Source organism: Ovis aries, chromosome 23 (assembly GCF_016772045.2).
Source record: "Ovis aries strain OAR_USU_Benz2616 breed Rambouillet chromosome 23, ARS-UI_Ramb_v3.0, whole genome shotgun sequence".
Classification (NCBI taxonomy): domain Eukaryota; kingdom Metazoa; phylum Chordata; class Mammalia; order Artiodactyla; family Bovidae; genus Ovis; species Ovis aries.
This window is the reverse complement of record NC_056076.1, coordinates 57,129,306-57,146,185: the sequence shown is the minus strand read 5'-3', so window position 1 is coordinate 57,146,185 and position 16,880 is coordinate 57,129,306. Positions and strand designations below refer to the sequence as shown.

The 16,880-nt window shown below is 45.6% G+C and overlaps 1 protein-coding gene across 1 annotated transcript in view; it reads left to right on the top strand.

The window, feature by feature from the left end:
* The window catches only part of FECH (ferrochelatase), a 36,404-nt gene extending 20,094 nt beyond the window's left edge, over nucleotides 1-16,310 (top strand). The window contains exons 5-11 of the mRNA XM_015103787.3: nucleotides 978-1,112; nucleotides 3,780-3,886; nucleotides 7,161-7,259; nucleotides 11,541-11,648; nucleotides 12,095-12,259; nucleotides 14,307-14,366; nucleotides 14,839-16,310. Coding sequence (XP_014959273.2) covers nucleotides 978-1,112; nucleotides 3,780-3,886; nucleotides 7,161-7,259; nucleotides 11,541-11,648; nucleotides 12,095-12,259; nucleotides 14,307-14,366; nucleotides 14,839-14,973 — 809 coding nt within the window. The 3' untranslated portion in view covers nucleotides 14,974-16,310. The remainder of the gene's footprint in view (nucleotides 1-977; nucleotides 1,113-3,779; nucleotides 3,887-7,160; nucleotides 7,260-11,540; nucleotides 11,649-12,094; nucleotides 12,260-14,306; nucleotides 14,367-14,838) is intronic.
* The last annotated feature ends 570 nt before the right edge of the window (nucleotides 16,311-16,880 follow it).

Below are 16,880 nucleotides of genomic sequence, written 5' to 3'. Positions count from 1 at the left end.
GCCACAGCAGTCCCAGAAGAATGATTTTAAATCCCACTTAGTGCCTCCAACTTAAGCATTGTTGTTGGGTTTGGCCTTGTTTTTCATGTAAATGAGAAGAATCACTTCAATCATTTGTTATCAATGAACTTTTATCGAGTATCCCAGAGCTTTCATGTAGGTTAGGTCGCCTGGGGTCTCGGGCGATGAGAAGGCTGGGGTGAAGTGGTGGGCGTGGACGGAGCATAGGCTCTGGGGTGAAGAGGCCACAGTGAATCTCATCTGGACCGTCTGCTAGGTGTGCCTTTGGGTGGGTTCATTAACCTTTGAGAGTCTGTTTCCTTATCTGAAAAACGGGGTTTAGATAAGAAGAAAAAGTGTCCCTGCTGCTGCTGCTGCTGCTGCTAAGTCGCCTCAGTCGTGTCCGACTCTGCGACCCCTTAGACGGCAGCTCGCCAGGCTCCGCCGTCCCTGGGATTCTCCAGGCAAGAACACTGGAGTGGGTTGCCATTTCCTTCTCCAATGCATGAAAGTGAAAGTGAAGTTGCTCAGTCGTGTCCGACTCTTTGTGACCCCATGGACTGCAGCCTACCAGGCTCCTCCGTCCATGGGATTTTCCAGGCAAGAGGGCTGGAGTGGGATGCCATTGTCCATAGAGGAGGTTATATTTAAGAATGTATGCTAGTTCTTGACTCCTTGCTCTCGAGTCTCTCTTGTCTTGGCCAAGAGCAGAGAACAAGACACAGAAGCTTGAGTTTTAAAAACCACGCACTCCATGAAAGTATGTGTGTGTTGGGGGAGGTTGATCACAGAAAAGAGTGGTGAAAAATGCACCTACCAGTGAAAGGCTGGAGAAGATCCAAGGAATATTCTAACCTTGCCCACATTATCAGCCTCATAGGAAATCAGGTTAACTGTCCTTTGTTCTGGGCACTGCATTATGTTCGGAATCTATATCAAGATGAATACTTTCTCTTTCCACACATGCTGCCTAACAGCCCCACACAAATACTATATTGGATTCCGGTACGTCCACCCGTTAACAGAGGAAGCAATTGAAGAGATGGAGAGGGACGGCCTGGAGAGGGCAGTTGCTTTCACACAGTACCCCCAGTACAGCTGCTCCACCACAGGTAAGCCTGCCCGCTGCTGGCAGAGGGTGGCTCTGGCCCGGTGAGAAGAACCAGGAGGCCAGAGGGCAGGAGAGGATGGATCTCTTTCGATTTGAATGGCAAATCCAGCCTGTCTGTGTTAAACGCGAGAGTTCAGGTCAGTCTATTTGAAATCTCATGGTTCATCTGTCCCTTGAGTTATTAGCCAGTGGACTGAGAATTACAAATGGTGGGTGAAAGGCAGAGGCTTCCAGTGTCCAGTGCTTTAATGCATGTAGAATGGATTACACAAACACAGCCACTTTCTGTGTTTGTGTAATAAACCTTTATTTTTATGGCTACGCCGGTATTCTTATTAATGTAGCAAAGGTGATAGATGTTTCCATTTTGCAAGCAGAGGTGTCCGTATAACATTGGAAATATGAATATGTATTTTGGTTACGGGTTGGTTCCTGGTCAAACCAAAGCCCAATTTAGGGTTTCCTTTGCTAACTTCTCTCAGTGTTCCAGATTTGGGGAAGTATTACTAGGTGTTGTTTCCTAGATATTTAATTGGAGCTGGAGGGTAATGGTTTGCCAGTCTCTGTATCATTTAGGTGTAGGTAAATCGTCTAATGTCACTCACAATTACGTTTGTTTGCATTCTTTTTCAAGGCTCTGGGGTCAGCACATTTTTGCTTCTAAATTGCTTTTGGACATTAGTGCATATTATTTCTATAACAGGAAGGAGAAAACAAAAGGCTACTGAAAGAAATCTTGGAAGCCTGCTGTGTGCCTTAAATATTTATTCAGAGCCCCTGTGAAAGTGCCCAAGTTCTCAGACACCCTCAAGAGTTTGAATTGTGGTTTCTTTTGGATATGTGTCTTTAAAATGTCTGGTAACATGTCTAACATGTTATTGGAGAAAAATTTTATGACCTTTCTAAGCTATACTTTTTGCCTGGCTTTAAAAAACATACCTCACCATGTAAATGTCTGCTCTCAAAATTAAGCAGGAAGATGGTTATTTATGTGACAAAGGATTACTACTGTTGCATCTCACAGCTGGCTCTGCCTGTGTTTAAAACGTCAAGGTCTTCCCTGGGAAGACCAGGGAAGACGTGCAGGTTTTCCCTGGGATATAAGGGAAGGCGCAGCTTCACTGCAGAGATGTGAAGGCATGTCCATTCTTGGAGGTCACTAGAGTGCCGTTGGTCTATTGCTTTATTTAGACACATGTGGCAGTGCCAGTATATTCAGTGTATCAATCACTTTTTTTAATCAGGCAATATTTTTTTTTTTTTTAGTTATGCTCTCCCCTTATTTACTACTTTAGGCAGTTCATCGAATGTTTCTGAGTGATCTGGAAGACCTCCTATGGCTTCCGGAAGTCCTTTTGTATTGGCTTGACCACAAAGTTCCTTCAGGCACGCTGTTACAGAAAAATCCGAATGAACTTTCCGGCCAACCCAATCCATCCGACAATGAAGATTCCCCTGCGAAATGTGGCTTGCAACATGCAGATGGCGGTGACCACTTCATGATTTCTGGAGAGACGGGTTTTGAACCTGGGATGGACTCCATTTGAATTTATCTGACTCGTATTCTGCTCAGAAAAACGGAACTCGATGTATTTATTTTTTTTAAAAACTGAGTCTTAGCCTGAGAGTACATGGGATGTCAGTAGGGCTTTGTGCTGGCAAGTGTTTTTTATCTGGAGACCTGACTGATGAATAGTTCTAGGAGAGAAACTACTGGTGTCAGGAAGCATGGCCATGTTTTGGAGCATTTTCCCCACGTGAAGATTGACGAGGAGGCCCCATGTTAGGGTTGGTTTCATAGGATTAGGGGTTGGCCCCAGTGCCAAATCCTCTAGGCCAGGAAGAAAATTGCCCTGGGTTGGCACCATCTGCTTTCCTTTCTGTAGTCTTTGAATTTTCATGTTCACCGTCTCTTGCTTAGAAATACGAGTTTTGATAGATTACCTACAAGGATTTGGCACCCATTTAACTTATTCTAGGGAGTGAGGATAATTTAATAAAGTAGATAAAAATAGAGGATGAGCTTAGAAGCCTTAATAAGCTGTTTTTCTTGTCAATGGGCCATTAAAAAGGATGGTTATAAAGCTTTTATTATAATGTGGAAAATATTCATCTCACGATGCTAAGTAAAAATGCCCTAAATATTCAGGATACAAAAGTGCCCATATACTGAAATTAATTTGTGAAACATCACAGCTATCAAGAAAAATCACTGGAAAGCTCCAGTTAGAATGAAACAATGATTGTGGTAGCGTGGTGGGGTCATGCCTCATTTCTTTTTCCTTTCTTTCCCACCCGCTATGTTTCCTGTAAATGGGGTTGATTCCCTTCATAACGGGGGAAAACATGTAACATGCTTTCCATTGTAAGACTTGGTCCTCGCAAATAACGACCGCTTGTATTCCATAAATCCACCGACGCTGTGCTTCTCTAGAAAAGTGGCCCCACTAATCTTTGAAAGGTCATTGAAATTGATTGCTTTTTAGTGATCTTCATTTGCAGGGTAGTTAGATCTATATGCATTTTAGAGTATTGAAATGATTGTAATTAGACTGACTCAGTGCAGAAATTACCTGCTTTGAACTTATAATTACTGCCTTTACTAGTCTGTTTTTTTATTTTCACCATAATCCACACGCATGTACTAAGTGGCCCCTGTATATTTCAGGCAGCAGCTTAAATGCCATTTACAGATACTATAATGAAGTGGGCAAGAAGCCCACGATGAAGTGGAGCACGATTGACAGGTGGCCGACACACCCCCTCCTCATTCAGGTAAGCCTACCACTACCAGCTGCCCCGCGCCCCAGCTTCTGGTGTGGGCCAGGCTGTTGTGCAAGCCTGGCTTGTGGGTGTCCTTCCGAGCCTACTGTCCTCTTCCTTAAAGTATTTGAGTCTTGATTTATTATGCCAGGAGAAAAAAAATGTAAAGGTTAAAGGTTTAACTCTTCCCTTTCTTCAGATTAATAGTATTAGTTACAAACTACAGCAGAATTATGTCTTGAATTTTGTATTTCACAGTGACCAAAAGAACGTGAAGGAATATGCAAGGGAAAAGAATTATGCAGGGTGTTTATCTAATCTCCATTCGTAGATTGAATAACCAACTAGTAGATTCTCTATTTTCTAAATCTGTTAAAATATCAAGACCTAAAGATTTTAAAGGGAATATATCTACATGCTCTGAGACATAGAATAAATTTAACACTTCAGTTGAGAACGTGTCTATATTAGAAGTTTCCTATTTCCCCTATGCAGTTTATATACGTAATGTTTATAGTAACAGATGCTTGGTTTTAGGAGAATCAGTTAAAACTGCAGTTCCAAAGCTCTGAGATGGCGTTGTTATATTCTTCACCCTTTGACTATGGGAGTGCCACTGGGTATGGCCCTTCATCATACACACACTGCTTGGTCCCGCTGGTGGAAGTTTTCTACCTTTGAGTCAGTTTAGGTAGAAGAAATACTAAGTGACGCGGAGCTCATGTAGTTTACGTTTCACTCCTCGGACATTCTCGGGCAAAATACCTGCTTAAACCCTTTTTCTGAAGCCTGGCGTCACTTACATCTGTGCCCGCTAGATGGTGGTAGACCTCGCGGAACTGGCCGGCTCGCCCCTGAGCAGTCCGTGTCTTCCTCAGGCACGTAGGCGCCGTCAGGGGTTAACGCAGAGGCTCAAATTCAGTTTTAAGCGAGAAGTGGGAAGAAGGCGCCTTTTCTCAGGGGCGGGTGTCGCTTTGGCCCGGGTGTGGTGTCCCCACCGAGTTCGCTCTTCCCGGGGAGGCGGTTCCCGTCCAGCCTGCCTGCAGCCCCAGCCTGGCCTGCCTGTTCCGCCCCGGAGGCGCGGGGTTGGAAACGAGGGGTGCCTCGGGTCAGCACTGCCATGTGGCAGCGGAGAAGGGGGATCTGTGCAGCATCTGCCTGCCCTGATCAGGCAGTAATTAGATTTGCATTAAAATTCAGTCCTTTGAAAAGGGGGGAAGCAGAAAGATGGAAAGGTCTCTTAACTGAGGAAGTCTCCCTTCATAAAATGAAAGGGAATTTTAGAGGCATTTATCCGCCCTCCTCGACGGTGTGATTGAAGGCTCTGAGAGCCGCCTGCCGCTTTCATTCTGCAGAGGGGCTGCGCCTGGAAAATACCGCAGATGGGTTTTAGATGATTTCAGCTTGCCCACGGCTCCTCAGTGCTGATGACGGCTTAGAGTCTGCAGTAAGCCGTAACAAATTGTGTCTCTACTTGCATGCAAGATGATAAAAGGAGAAATTCTACTAAAATCTTGAGGAAACAAAAATTTAGAGTTTATCAGTATTATGTGGATTACACAAGAAGGAGATTTGATATCTAGTGGAAAAGGGAAAAAAAAAAAACAAAAGCTGGAACTAAAAATCTTGTGTTTAATCTATATTTCTACTTATGATAAGTAGTAATTACTAAAAGTAGTCATTTTGCTTCTGTTATCTAACTGCTGAAATATTTAGAGTAAATGTATGTTGCAGCCTCTCTTTAAACTTTGCACTGGGCCTCCTTGTCTGGGCTTGTACAAATGTAATCTTTTCTGAGCACCCTTAGTCTACTAACACTGCAAAGACCACCAGAAAATATTGTTTATGTTGGTGTTTAATCCTATCACATTGACTCTGTAGGTAAATTATAAATTTTGAAAAGGGAGCAAACTCTCTAGGCACCATTTTGTGCCTTTGAGCATTAATTTATCAAAATTTGAGGGTTCTGAGAAGACTAATAATATTCCAATATTTGTTATGGAGTAATTGCTCATCCTGTCATATTAACCACTGATGTATCAAAAATGCCAACAAGTGCAAATTTACATGGTTTTGGTAAACTGTCCTTTATAATTTTTTTTAATATTACGTTTAAAAACATTTTAATTTGGAAATAATTTCAAGCATACATAAAAGTTGCAGAATAGTATATAAGGAACCCTCATCTCTTTATTTAGATTCCTGTGTTAACATTTATCCCACTTTATCATTTGCATACCCCTTTATGTGTGTATGCATATGTGTGTCTATGTATACATAATTCTTTTCCTGAACCTTTTGAGAATAAGATGTATATACATACACAGATGTATAAAACCGCTCTTTATACCTAAACAGTATATTCTTTTCCACAGCAGTGATACAATATTCAGCTTCAGCAAGCTTCATATTGTCACTGAAATCTATCCAACCTATGTTCATACTCCAGTTTTGTCGGTTGACCCACTCATGTCTTTGGTAGCCATTTGCTTTATAAATTGAATGACAGCATGATTAAAGAGTGAGATGAAAGGAGGCCTCCTCAGATCTGGTATTTCAGCACCTACTGATGTGACTCTGGGCGTGCTGGCCACGGGAGGGGCTGGGCTGGTCTGGTGGACAGAGACGTGGAGGAGCGGGAGCTGCCCTCTGGCCCAGGCTCCGCAGATGGGACCCGACGGGCCCCCCCGTCGGCCGCGTCTCCCCTCTCTGTGAATTGAACGAGAGTTGTGCAGCCTTCTCGTCTGCTATTAGGAAGGTCGTTATGAAGACTGACTCAGGGAGGCCAAGGTTGTGAAAAAGGAACCATATTTTCTTATCCCTCGGTTATTTCTGTCTAATGTATTTTAATGTGATATGCCTGAAAGCCAAACTAAGGGAGATTCAGAAAGACCCTGTAAGCGGTTTTCCTGCTAACGGAGCGAGTGAGAGGCCTTAGAACAACTCCTCCTTTCCATCTGCGTTTCCTTTCCATCTGGAAGTGTGCCCTGTGCCTCCCACGGGGAGGCAGGTTCAGAGCGCTCATCTTCAGCGAGCCATTAGCAAGCTTTAGAAGTTTCCCATCAAATTCCCCAGGCCCCTGGAACTGTTATGAGCCATTCTGATGATGAACCAAAGCCAGAGAGACTGTACAGTTTGCAGGGTTTTTTTTCTTAACAGAGGCAGTTCCCGTGTTTGAGGTTTTCGCTGAGATTTGTGGTGTTGCCCTTATTTACAGAATGTTCTCTTCTCCCATGTCTTTCTTCCCGCCCGCTCCGTATCCCCCCCTGTCTTGGTGTTCCCACAGTGCTTTGCTGACCATATTCTGAAAGAGCTGGATCACTTTCCTCCTGAGAAGAGACGCGAGGTGGTCATTCTTTTTTCTGCTCACTCCCTGCCAATGTCTGTAAGTAAGAACATTTTGTTGGATGACTCAGCGGTAGAGGGTTCAAAAGGTATAACGTGGGTCCAGTTTCCATTCAGCCTAAGCCCTGGGCAAGGAGGGACTCTAAAATCTCAAACTGAGCTTGGTGCTAATTTCAGTTCAGTTCAGTCGCTCAGTCATGTCTGACTCTTTGCGACCCCATGAATTGCAGCACGCCAGGCCTCCCCGTCCATCACCAACTCCCGGAGTTCACCCAAACCTACGACCATTGAGTCAGTGATGCCATCCAGCCATCTCATCCTCTGTCGACCCCTTCTCCTCCTGCCCCCAATCCCTCCCAGCATCAGTCTTTTCCAATGAGTCAACCCTCTAGACTCATTTCTTGAGACCTCAAAGTGAAAGTCGCTCAGTTGTGTCCAGCTCTCTGCAACCCCATGGACGTGTAGTCCATGGAATTCTCCAGCCCAGAAGGCTGGAGTGGGTGACCCTTTCCTTCTCCAGGGCATCTTCCCAACCCAGAGGTCGAACCCAGGTCTCCTGCATCACAGGTGAATTCTTTACCAGCTGAGCCGCCAGGGAGGCTCTTGAAACCTAATAACAATTCATTCAGACTATGATATTGTGAGTAGATATTATCTTCCTAAGTTCCTTTAAAATAACTTGAAGATCCATTCCTATGTGAGAATTTTATTAAATGGGACAGTTAAAGAAGGCTGTTTTCGCCTGCCCTGTTCAAGGAACTTGGATGGTTCCTTGAATATGGGCTTCCATATTCAGATGGAGCGCTCTCAACTCCATTCTTTTTGTCCTCAAGACTTGGCAGAAGTTGTTTGAATTCCAGGAAGTGATTCGTTTTTCATTCGCCAAGGGGAGCACATTTTGGCGAGTCCACGTAAAGTGCATCCAGTTATGATCTGGTTGCTCCTTAGTTTCTCATATTACTCCGGGTGTTTGCTAAAATAGCGCCTCTGTGCCGTGGCTATTGCGTTTTTGGAGACAAGAGTGATGGAGCTGGTATATGTATGATGCACAGAAACGCTTGGGGTGAGCAGCCCATTTCATCAGCTCGCAGCTAGCACTGTGTCCTGAAAACATCGCTGTCAAAGCTGGAGGGGCGGAGAATTACTGCCGTAGGCATCATTAAGGTTTCAGCTGCAGGGTTAATGAGTTAACCCAGGGTACTCTCTGAGGGCCCCCTTCTGACTGGCCTGTGGCGCCACCTGGCAGTCGCCAGGAGCAGCCCTTCGCAGCCTGTGTCTTGCTCTCGCCCGGGGGCACGATCCGGCAGTAGGCAGCTCCAGAGAGAAGCTGCTCTTCGGGAAGCCTGCCTGTCCTCCTTTCTGGTACAGCGAGCAGCCTCTTCACACGTCCGTCCTCCTGCTCAGCCCTCATCCTTTTTTTCTACCCGCCCGTGTGTAATGAGGCAGCGGCTAAAGGGCCAGAGGGAAGCAGGAGAGGGGGAAACACGTGTTCATGCGTGAACGGTTCCAGGTGCTGACTTCTCTCCGCTTTTCTCTCCCTCACTTCCCTTTCTCCCCCTCAGGGACTGAGCACGCGGCTTCCAGGTTTATTGTGTGTGTGTGTGTGTTTTCTGCCCAGGGTCTTGGGTAGAACTGAAGCACACCATGAAGTCAGGAGGGTCAGGATGGGGTTTGGAAGGCAGAGGGATTGTTGAGCAAGAGAACTGTTCTTGCAAGCCCTGTTCTTCTGCGTTTGCTCCTAATGACTTCTCCCCTTGCGTGCTAAGCGCTTCGGTTGTGTTCAACCCTGCGACCCCAGGGACTGTAGCCCACCAGGCTCCTCTGTCCATGGGGTTCTGCAGGTAAGAGTACTGGAATGGATTGCAATTTCCTCCTCCAGGGAATCTTCCCAACCCAGGGATCGAACCCCTGTCACTTATGTCTCCTTCACTGACAGGTGGGTTCTTTACCAGTAGCACCACCTGGGAAGCCCCTTTCCCCCTTAAGAACTTAAAATATATATATATATATATATATATATATATATATATATAAATAAAATGTATGTTGAAGTCAGTTTAGACTTACAGAAAAGTTACAGAATAGTACAGAGTTCCTTAGCTTCTCCTAACGTTGACATCTCACATAACTGGAAGTCCAGCGATGGAAACAGAACTGAGCCGAGGTGCAGAGCTGTTACCTGAGGACTTCACTCACTCTTCACCAGCTCTACCTCAGGCGTTGCTTTCCCCTCCCAGGATTTCCCAGGGCAGTTACTTGTCCCGGCTCCTTAGGCTCCTCCAATCTGGGACAGTTCCTCCTACTGTCTTTGTCTTGGCGGAACTTGATGTTTTTGAAGCATGATTTTGTAGCAACCCTGGTGGCCCAGATGGTGAAGGATCTGCCTGCAATGCGGGAGACCCGGGTTCGCTCCCTGGGTCGGGAAGATCCCCTGGAGAAGGACATGGCAACCCACTCTGGTATTCTTTCCTGGAGAATCCCATGGACAAAGGAGCCTGGCGGGCTACATGAACAAAACAGACCCCAGTCCATGGGGTCGAAAAGAGTTGGACACGAGTGAGCAACTACCGTGCGCACGCACACACACACACACACACACACACACACACACAGAGTTATTCTGCATCATGCTCCTCCCTTTGGATGTGTTGGCATGCGTAGACTGAGGTTGCTTATTATCAGGAAGAATAACCCCTTTTCCCCCTGCCGGTGGCCTGTGCTTCTGAGTGCATCATGTTGGGAGTGCACGCTGTCAATTAATCTCACTACTCCTGACGCGATCGTGGTCATTTGCTTAAGGTGGAATCTTCTGGATTTGCCCATTATAAAGTCACTATTGTCTCTTTGTGATTAAAAATATCTTTAAGTGAGCTACTTGGAGCTTGTGCAAATATCTTACTGTTTTTCAGACTTTCGCTCACTGCATCTTAGCTTCAAGTGGGTATTTCTGTGTTGGTCTAACGGTGACTTCGTATTTCTCTCATTCATTCTGCCTTCATGTTTCGAATGGCAAACTCACTTTTAGCCATATCATAGAATAGCTCATCATTTCATCTCAACAGTGTTCACTGAACACCTGTGCTATTCCAGGCACTGTTCTATCCTCTATCGCAAAATAGGGGAATGAACAAAACAGACCCCAAAAAACTTTGCATTCAGGGAATGAAGGGGAGGAGGAAGATAATAAGCATAATAGATAAGAAAGTAGTTTGAAACATTAGAAGGTAATAAGTGTTGTGGGAAGAAATAAAGCAGGATCGGGGCGGGGGGGGATGGGGTTAGAAAGTTGGTACACAACTAAATGGGCTTCCCAGGTAGCTGAATGATAAAGAATCCACCTGCTAATGCAGGAGACGTGGGTTCGATCCCTGGGTCTGGAAGATCCCCTGGAGGAGGAAATGGCAATCCGCTCAAGTATTCTTGCCTGGGAAATCTCATGGACAGAGGCGCCTGGTGGGCTATGTTCCATGGAGTCTCAAAAGAACTGGACACGACTTAGCCACTAAAGAGCAACGATACAGCTAAATATTAAAGCAGTAAAAAGAAAATGTTTGCTGCACACTTTCAAAGGTGTTCACTTTCAACGGTGAGGAGCGCTTGCAGACACTGTGCTCAAAGCGTGGCCATGGTCCGCTGCTATGGGAGGAGGGGGGAGAAGGAACTGGAAGGAGCTCAGAGGCACAGGCCGTGTTCTCAAGGAGCCTGGAATCCGAACCACGTGCTGCTTCTTTCTCTTACTCCACTAGTGTTCACCCCTTTTGTCCCCATGAACTCAGTAGTTCTATACACTGTCCGTACAGCACTCTTTCAGTTCCATTTCTAGAATCAGGGAGTTCCCTGGGCATTCCAGTGGTTAAGATCCCAGGCTTTCACTGCCGTGGCCCAGGTTCAGTCCCTGTTTGGGGAACTGAGTCCCTGCAAGCTGCAGAGCACAGTCAAAAATTAAAATAAAATCAGCCCTTCAGGTAAGTACCAAAAGTGAAGGCCCACCCCTTGCCAGTGTCTCTGTGTGGCCGTTCCTGCTCCAGCCGGGGGATTGGAGAAATCCATCCCCCACAGGTGTTGCCAGCCTCCCCTGGGCGACGTGGATGTAGAATCTGATGCGCTCCTAGGGACCCGAGAACTGATTTGGTGCCCTGTGCGCCTTTGGCCGATGAAATCCATCCCAGTGAGTTGGGCCCTGGGCTCAGCTGGCGTGGGCATTAGTGCCGAGGATGAGGGGCCGCCTCCAGCCCAGGGCCCAGGCTGCCTCCCTGCCCAGCCCTAGGCTCTCAGAACCCTGCGCCGTGTTGGAGACTGAACTCCTGTGTCTCTGCTGCAGGTGGTCAACAGAGGGGACCCCTATCCTCAGGAGGTGGGCGCCACTGTCCAGAGAGTTATGGACAAGCTGGGTTACTCCAACCCCTACCGGCTGGTTTGGCAGTCCAAGGTAGGTGGCTTCCACGTGTTTGCAGGTGGTCAGTTCTTTGGAGGATGTCTATTTTAGGACTTAGTTATAAAATGATCAGATTTGGCCTTTTCACGCAGAGAGAATGTTCTGCAATAACCTGACTGCTCATATGAGCAGGAGGAATTCTGCAAGCAAATATGATGGAGAGGAAAACAGGTGATGAGCAGAATTCCATTGATTCCATTCAAGCAATAGACTATTTTCAGTTGAAATCACAGAAATTCTTCTTTATATTTTGCCAGCTTCTAGAAGGATTCAAGCCTAATAAAGAAATACCAAAATCCATTAGCGAGGTGTAAAGCATGGCCCTCACTCTTACAGGGAGGCTGTGTGTATGTGTGTGTGCAGGTGTGTGCATGTGAGTGTGTCCGGGGCAGTGGCTGTGGTGAGACACGGTCCCTGTGTGCGCTCCTGCTTTCTCATAGGTTGGCCCAATGCCCTGGCTGGGTCCTCAGACAGACGAGGCCATCAAAGGGCTTTGTAAGAGGGGAAGGAAGAACATCCTTTTGGTTCCAATAGCGTTTACCAGCGATCACATCGAAACGCTCTATGAGCTGGACATCGAGTACTCTCAAGTTCTAGCCAATGAGGTAAGTGTGTTTTATTAATCCCATTTTGATTTTATTTATTTATTTATTTTTTGAAATGTGATTTGTTTTAAAAGGTAACTCGCTCTGCAGTAATCTAATTGAATCATTCAGAAATATTGCTTGGTATGTATGTTTGCATGTCCTATGACCTCATTGTTCCGGATAATACTTCATCCGAGTTCTGATCTGAGCAAATCAACGTCATTTCCACGTTTGCAGGGGGAAAGCACTTTCGTGCCTTTGCAAAACGGGTGACCCGGGCATCACTGCAGGCAACATCATTGTGTTTAGTTTGAGTTACTGTACCCATTGAAGGTAGTAAGAACCACACTTCCTTGAGAAAAAAGTTAGTGTACTTCTCACCAGTTTGGAAGAAAAGAATTTTATTGTTCTCTATATAATTCCTTTCTTCACCTAATAGCGCCCTTTGCTCAGGCTGTGACGCTGCTTCTGGTGGGTTTTGAGGCACTAGAATCCTCCTCATTTAAGAAAGACCATGGGATGAACTCTGTAGCAGTTATGTGTTGTCATTTCCCTGACCTCTTTTATGCACTCACTTAATTAGCCGTTTGCTACTATGCTGTGATCAATCTGATTATTGAAATAACAAATACCAACCATCCTGAGTGTCTTGTAATGGAAGATGGATGTGATTGTCATCCACATGGAGGAAAACCACTGTTGACCCATCTCAGGGCTTCTGAGGGCTGGCCTGAACCTGCGTCCCCTTTCCTAGCATTGTTTCTGTGGGGACCGTGGAACCCTGGGAACCCAAAAAGACCTCCCCGCTCATCCTGCATCCCAGCTCCCGGCGCTGGTCATCCCACGTGTGCTGGGTGGGAGCCTGGCCGCGAAGAATACGTCTCCCTCTCTGGGACCTGGTGGCAGGATGGAGAGTGGGTTGGGGGGAGCTTCAGCAGCAACTCCTGCCCCCCCCCGCCCCTGCCCCATTTTTGTGTGTGCCTGCTGGTCGTGAAGGTAGAGGGCGCCTAAGGTGCTTGTCAGCAGTTCTGATAAAGAATTTATGGGAAAGTTGTAATTGGCTAAAATGAGATTGTAGGGTTGTCTATAGACTTCATTTAGTGAAGCTTTCTAGGGACCTCCCTTGTGGTCCAGTGATTAAAACTGCATGCTTCCACTGCATGGGATGAGGGTTCCATCCCTGGTCAGGGAACTAAACCTGCTTGCTGTGTGGTGTGGCCAAAGCAAAAACAGTGGTTGAGGACAGTGACCAACAGCAGGATAGCCAGCCTAACTCTCTATGAAGTTTTAGAATATGATCAATCTGTTGAGAACTGTGTCTGCTGAATCTCACCATTTTCCTGTTTCCAGTCTTCTAACTTAAAAGATAAAGCAACCGAAAAGCCATCAGCATTTCAGAAAGGGAAAGAGAAGATCCTAGTTTCCTGAGTGAATAATAGTTAGATATTTCTCAATTATTTGTGGGATAATTAGCTGGAATTAACAGGATATTTCTGGAGAGGGGAGTAAGGATGGTTGTGAAATAATCCTTAGTTTTTTAACTTAAATTTTTCTAGGTAAGAATATAGTTAAAATCCCAACTCTGCATATTAGATCCAATCTAGTTTTAATACACATTAATTTACCTCTTTTGGCACTTGGAATCAAAGCATGCATAAAAATTTAAGTCTCTAAAGCAACATTCTGCTTAGGTAGAGTCTATAAGTAGGCATTAGAAAGGTGAACTAAAAAAGAATGGTAAGCAGATTTAAATTATTTGAGTATTCTATCCGATAGAACCTTAAAAATGGTTTGGAAACAAAGCACCCATTGGAAGGTCATGGGCTTGGGGGTGGGAATAGAAATTGATGAGCAGTTTGATAATAGAGGGGTGAAAATCAATGTCTGTGCCTGGTCTCAGGACTGTTTTTCATTTCTGGGTGGTCTGCAAATACTTGGGTACCAAGACTTTGAGTTGTGTGTGTATCTGTATGTGTACTTATTTTTTTGTAGCAGTTTCTTTAAAAAAAAAAAAAGGAAAATAAAATGTGTATGTATTTTTCCTCCCTTTTCTCATTTGATTCAGTGTGGACTTGAAAACATCAGAAGAGCAGAGTCTCTTAATGGAAACCCACTGTTCTCAAAGGTATCTCTAATGTTACAACCATTTTAGCAGAACATGTTGGAGAGCGGTCCTCTGAGAAACTCTTACAGAATATTGGTTTTCTCACATATTAGAACATTTTGAGTTCCAATTAATTAGAAAAATAAAATCGAATCCCTTATACTCCGGCTCTCTCCTCCTTCAGAGTCCCTGTTTTCTTATTTCTACCCACCCATCACGACGTCTAATTTAAAATCTGCCTTCCAGAAACAAGGTGTGGCAGGTGGGGTGTGGGGATTTCTTTTTCTAAAACCTGAATTTTCGCCTTTTCTCTAAGCTGAGAATTCTTAGCAAAGGAAGACGTTATAGAATTGGGTTCAAAGGATGCAAATCAATAATTCAGGTGAAGAGGAGCCCCACGCCCCAACGCTCCTCTGGGCAGAGGGGGGCGGGGAGGCGGCGTGGGGAGCAGCGGTGTCTGCGCTTCTGACTGTCCTTCCCGTCTGTCCTGCAGGCCCTGGCCGACCTGGTCCACTCACACCTCCAGTCCAAGGAGCGCTGCTCCACGCAGCTGACCCTGAGCTGTCCGCTCTGCGTGAACCCCACCTGCAGGGAAACCAAATCCTTCTTCACCAGCCAGCAGCTGTGACCCCGGCGGCTCGCCGCTGGGAGGTGCAGGTGCCCGGCCTCCTGACACCTCCGAGGCGGAGGAGAGCGCATCCGGCCATTAGGGAGGATGTTACATCCGTGCGGGCATAGCCTCTGGCCACAAACTGTGTGCTTTCTCCAGGAAAGGACTCTGAAGTCCTTCTTGAGGGCTTTCTATTTTTATAGACCAACACAGTAAGCATTTATGGTCCTTTCTCCCTGGGTTAAGTTACTAGTTTGGAATGTCCACTAGACCATTTTTTAAAATGAGTTTTAAAAATTTATCTTCTGAGATGCACACACATTCTTAGTACCGATTTTGGTTTTGTAGCAACCCCCACCCCTAAAAAAAAAAAACCCAACCCTGCAAGGGTGTGAAGAGTTTGCTTTGTGGGCTGTCAGTGCATGGTGGGGGTGGGGGTTTAGTTGCTCAGTCATGTCCGGCTCTTTGCGACCCACGGACTGTAGCCCCCAGGCTCCTCCATCCATGGGATTCTCCAGGCAAGGATGCTGGAGTGGGCTGCCATTTCCTTCTCCAGGCAGTGTGCGTGAGGTCTGTTTAAAGTCTTACACTTGTGTTTTGAAGTGAACATAGTTGAGTAAAGGAGATATAATTTTAGAAAAGAAAGGTGCCTGCTCTTTCCCTCAGCCCGTGGGTTACGGAATGCCTGTCTGATGGTGTGGTTCCCACAGTGACTGCTCCTGGGACGTCGCTGTTAATCGGTCATTTTGGTCTTCGTGTGTGATCCTCACGATCCTTACCATCAAACCTAATCACGTGTAGGTTCCACAAGTGCCTTGAGACCCCCAGGCACACAGGGCTGATAAGCGTGTAGCAGCTGCAATTTGTCCTCCCCACCTTGGTGGGAATCCTGGTGGCGGGAGAGGGGGCTCCTGATTGCTGTCTCCAGGGGCAATGCAGCTGGAAATGAAGGGCTGCCTGCCCACAGCTCCTCCCGGACCTCTCCACCCAGCATCTTCTTCATCTTGGTTGAATGTCCCTTTTCCTGCCTTATTTGTTTGAAGATTTTTGAAAAGCCAACTATGTTTTATAACCTCAAATTCTTTCTTAATTTATAGTTTTTATTATAAAAATTATGTAACCATGCTATAGGAAATTTGGAGAAAAGGAAAAGAACCACTCTAATGTGACAAATATTACTATATTTCATGTTAAGTCATTTTCAGTGGATATTTAAGATGCCATTGTACAACTTTGTTCTGCAAAAAAGCATTTATTTGATTTTTTTTTAAGCCAGTGAAAGTGTTCATGGAGCCATAGATCTTCTATATTCAGGGTTTACTATATTAATAAATATGATATTATTCACATTTTAACCAGTGTGATTCATTGTCTCTGTTAAATCAAAAGTAATTCAGGGACTTTGGGAGTCCAGTGGCTAAGACTCCATGCTCCCAACGCAGGGGGTCGGGGTTTGATCCCCGATCAGGAACCAGACCCCATGTGCCACAACTAAAAATCCTGCGTGAGCCACACTAAGTCCCCAGCACACCAAATAAATAAAAATACATTGTTTTTAAAGCAATCCAAATTTGTTACTAATCAAAATTATTAAGAGGAACTTACTTTGTAATGCAAGAAACATGCCATTCACTTTCGTTAATAATTTCCCCCACTGATAACAGCTCTGATATTTGAGTAGCATCTACATTTTTTATTTTTTTCCAAACTGTCTTTCTTATCAGTGGATTGTGTTTCCAGAAGAGGGTATATGGCATAGACAGCTGTTTAGAGTTGTCCCCATCTGTTTCTGCCCACTTTGGGGGAACTGGGTTCAAGGTGGACTTTGAAGGACTGTCCTGCAGTGAAGTGAGCTCTGTGGGTTGGCGCTGGAAGGCTGGTCCTGCATGCAGCCCTTCTCCCTCCTCCAGGAAATTTGCTGCGGG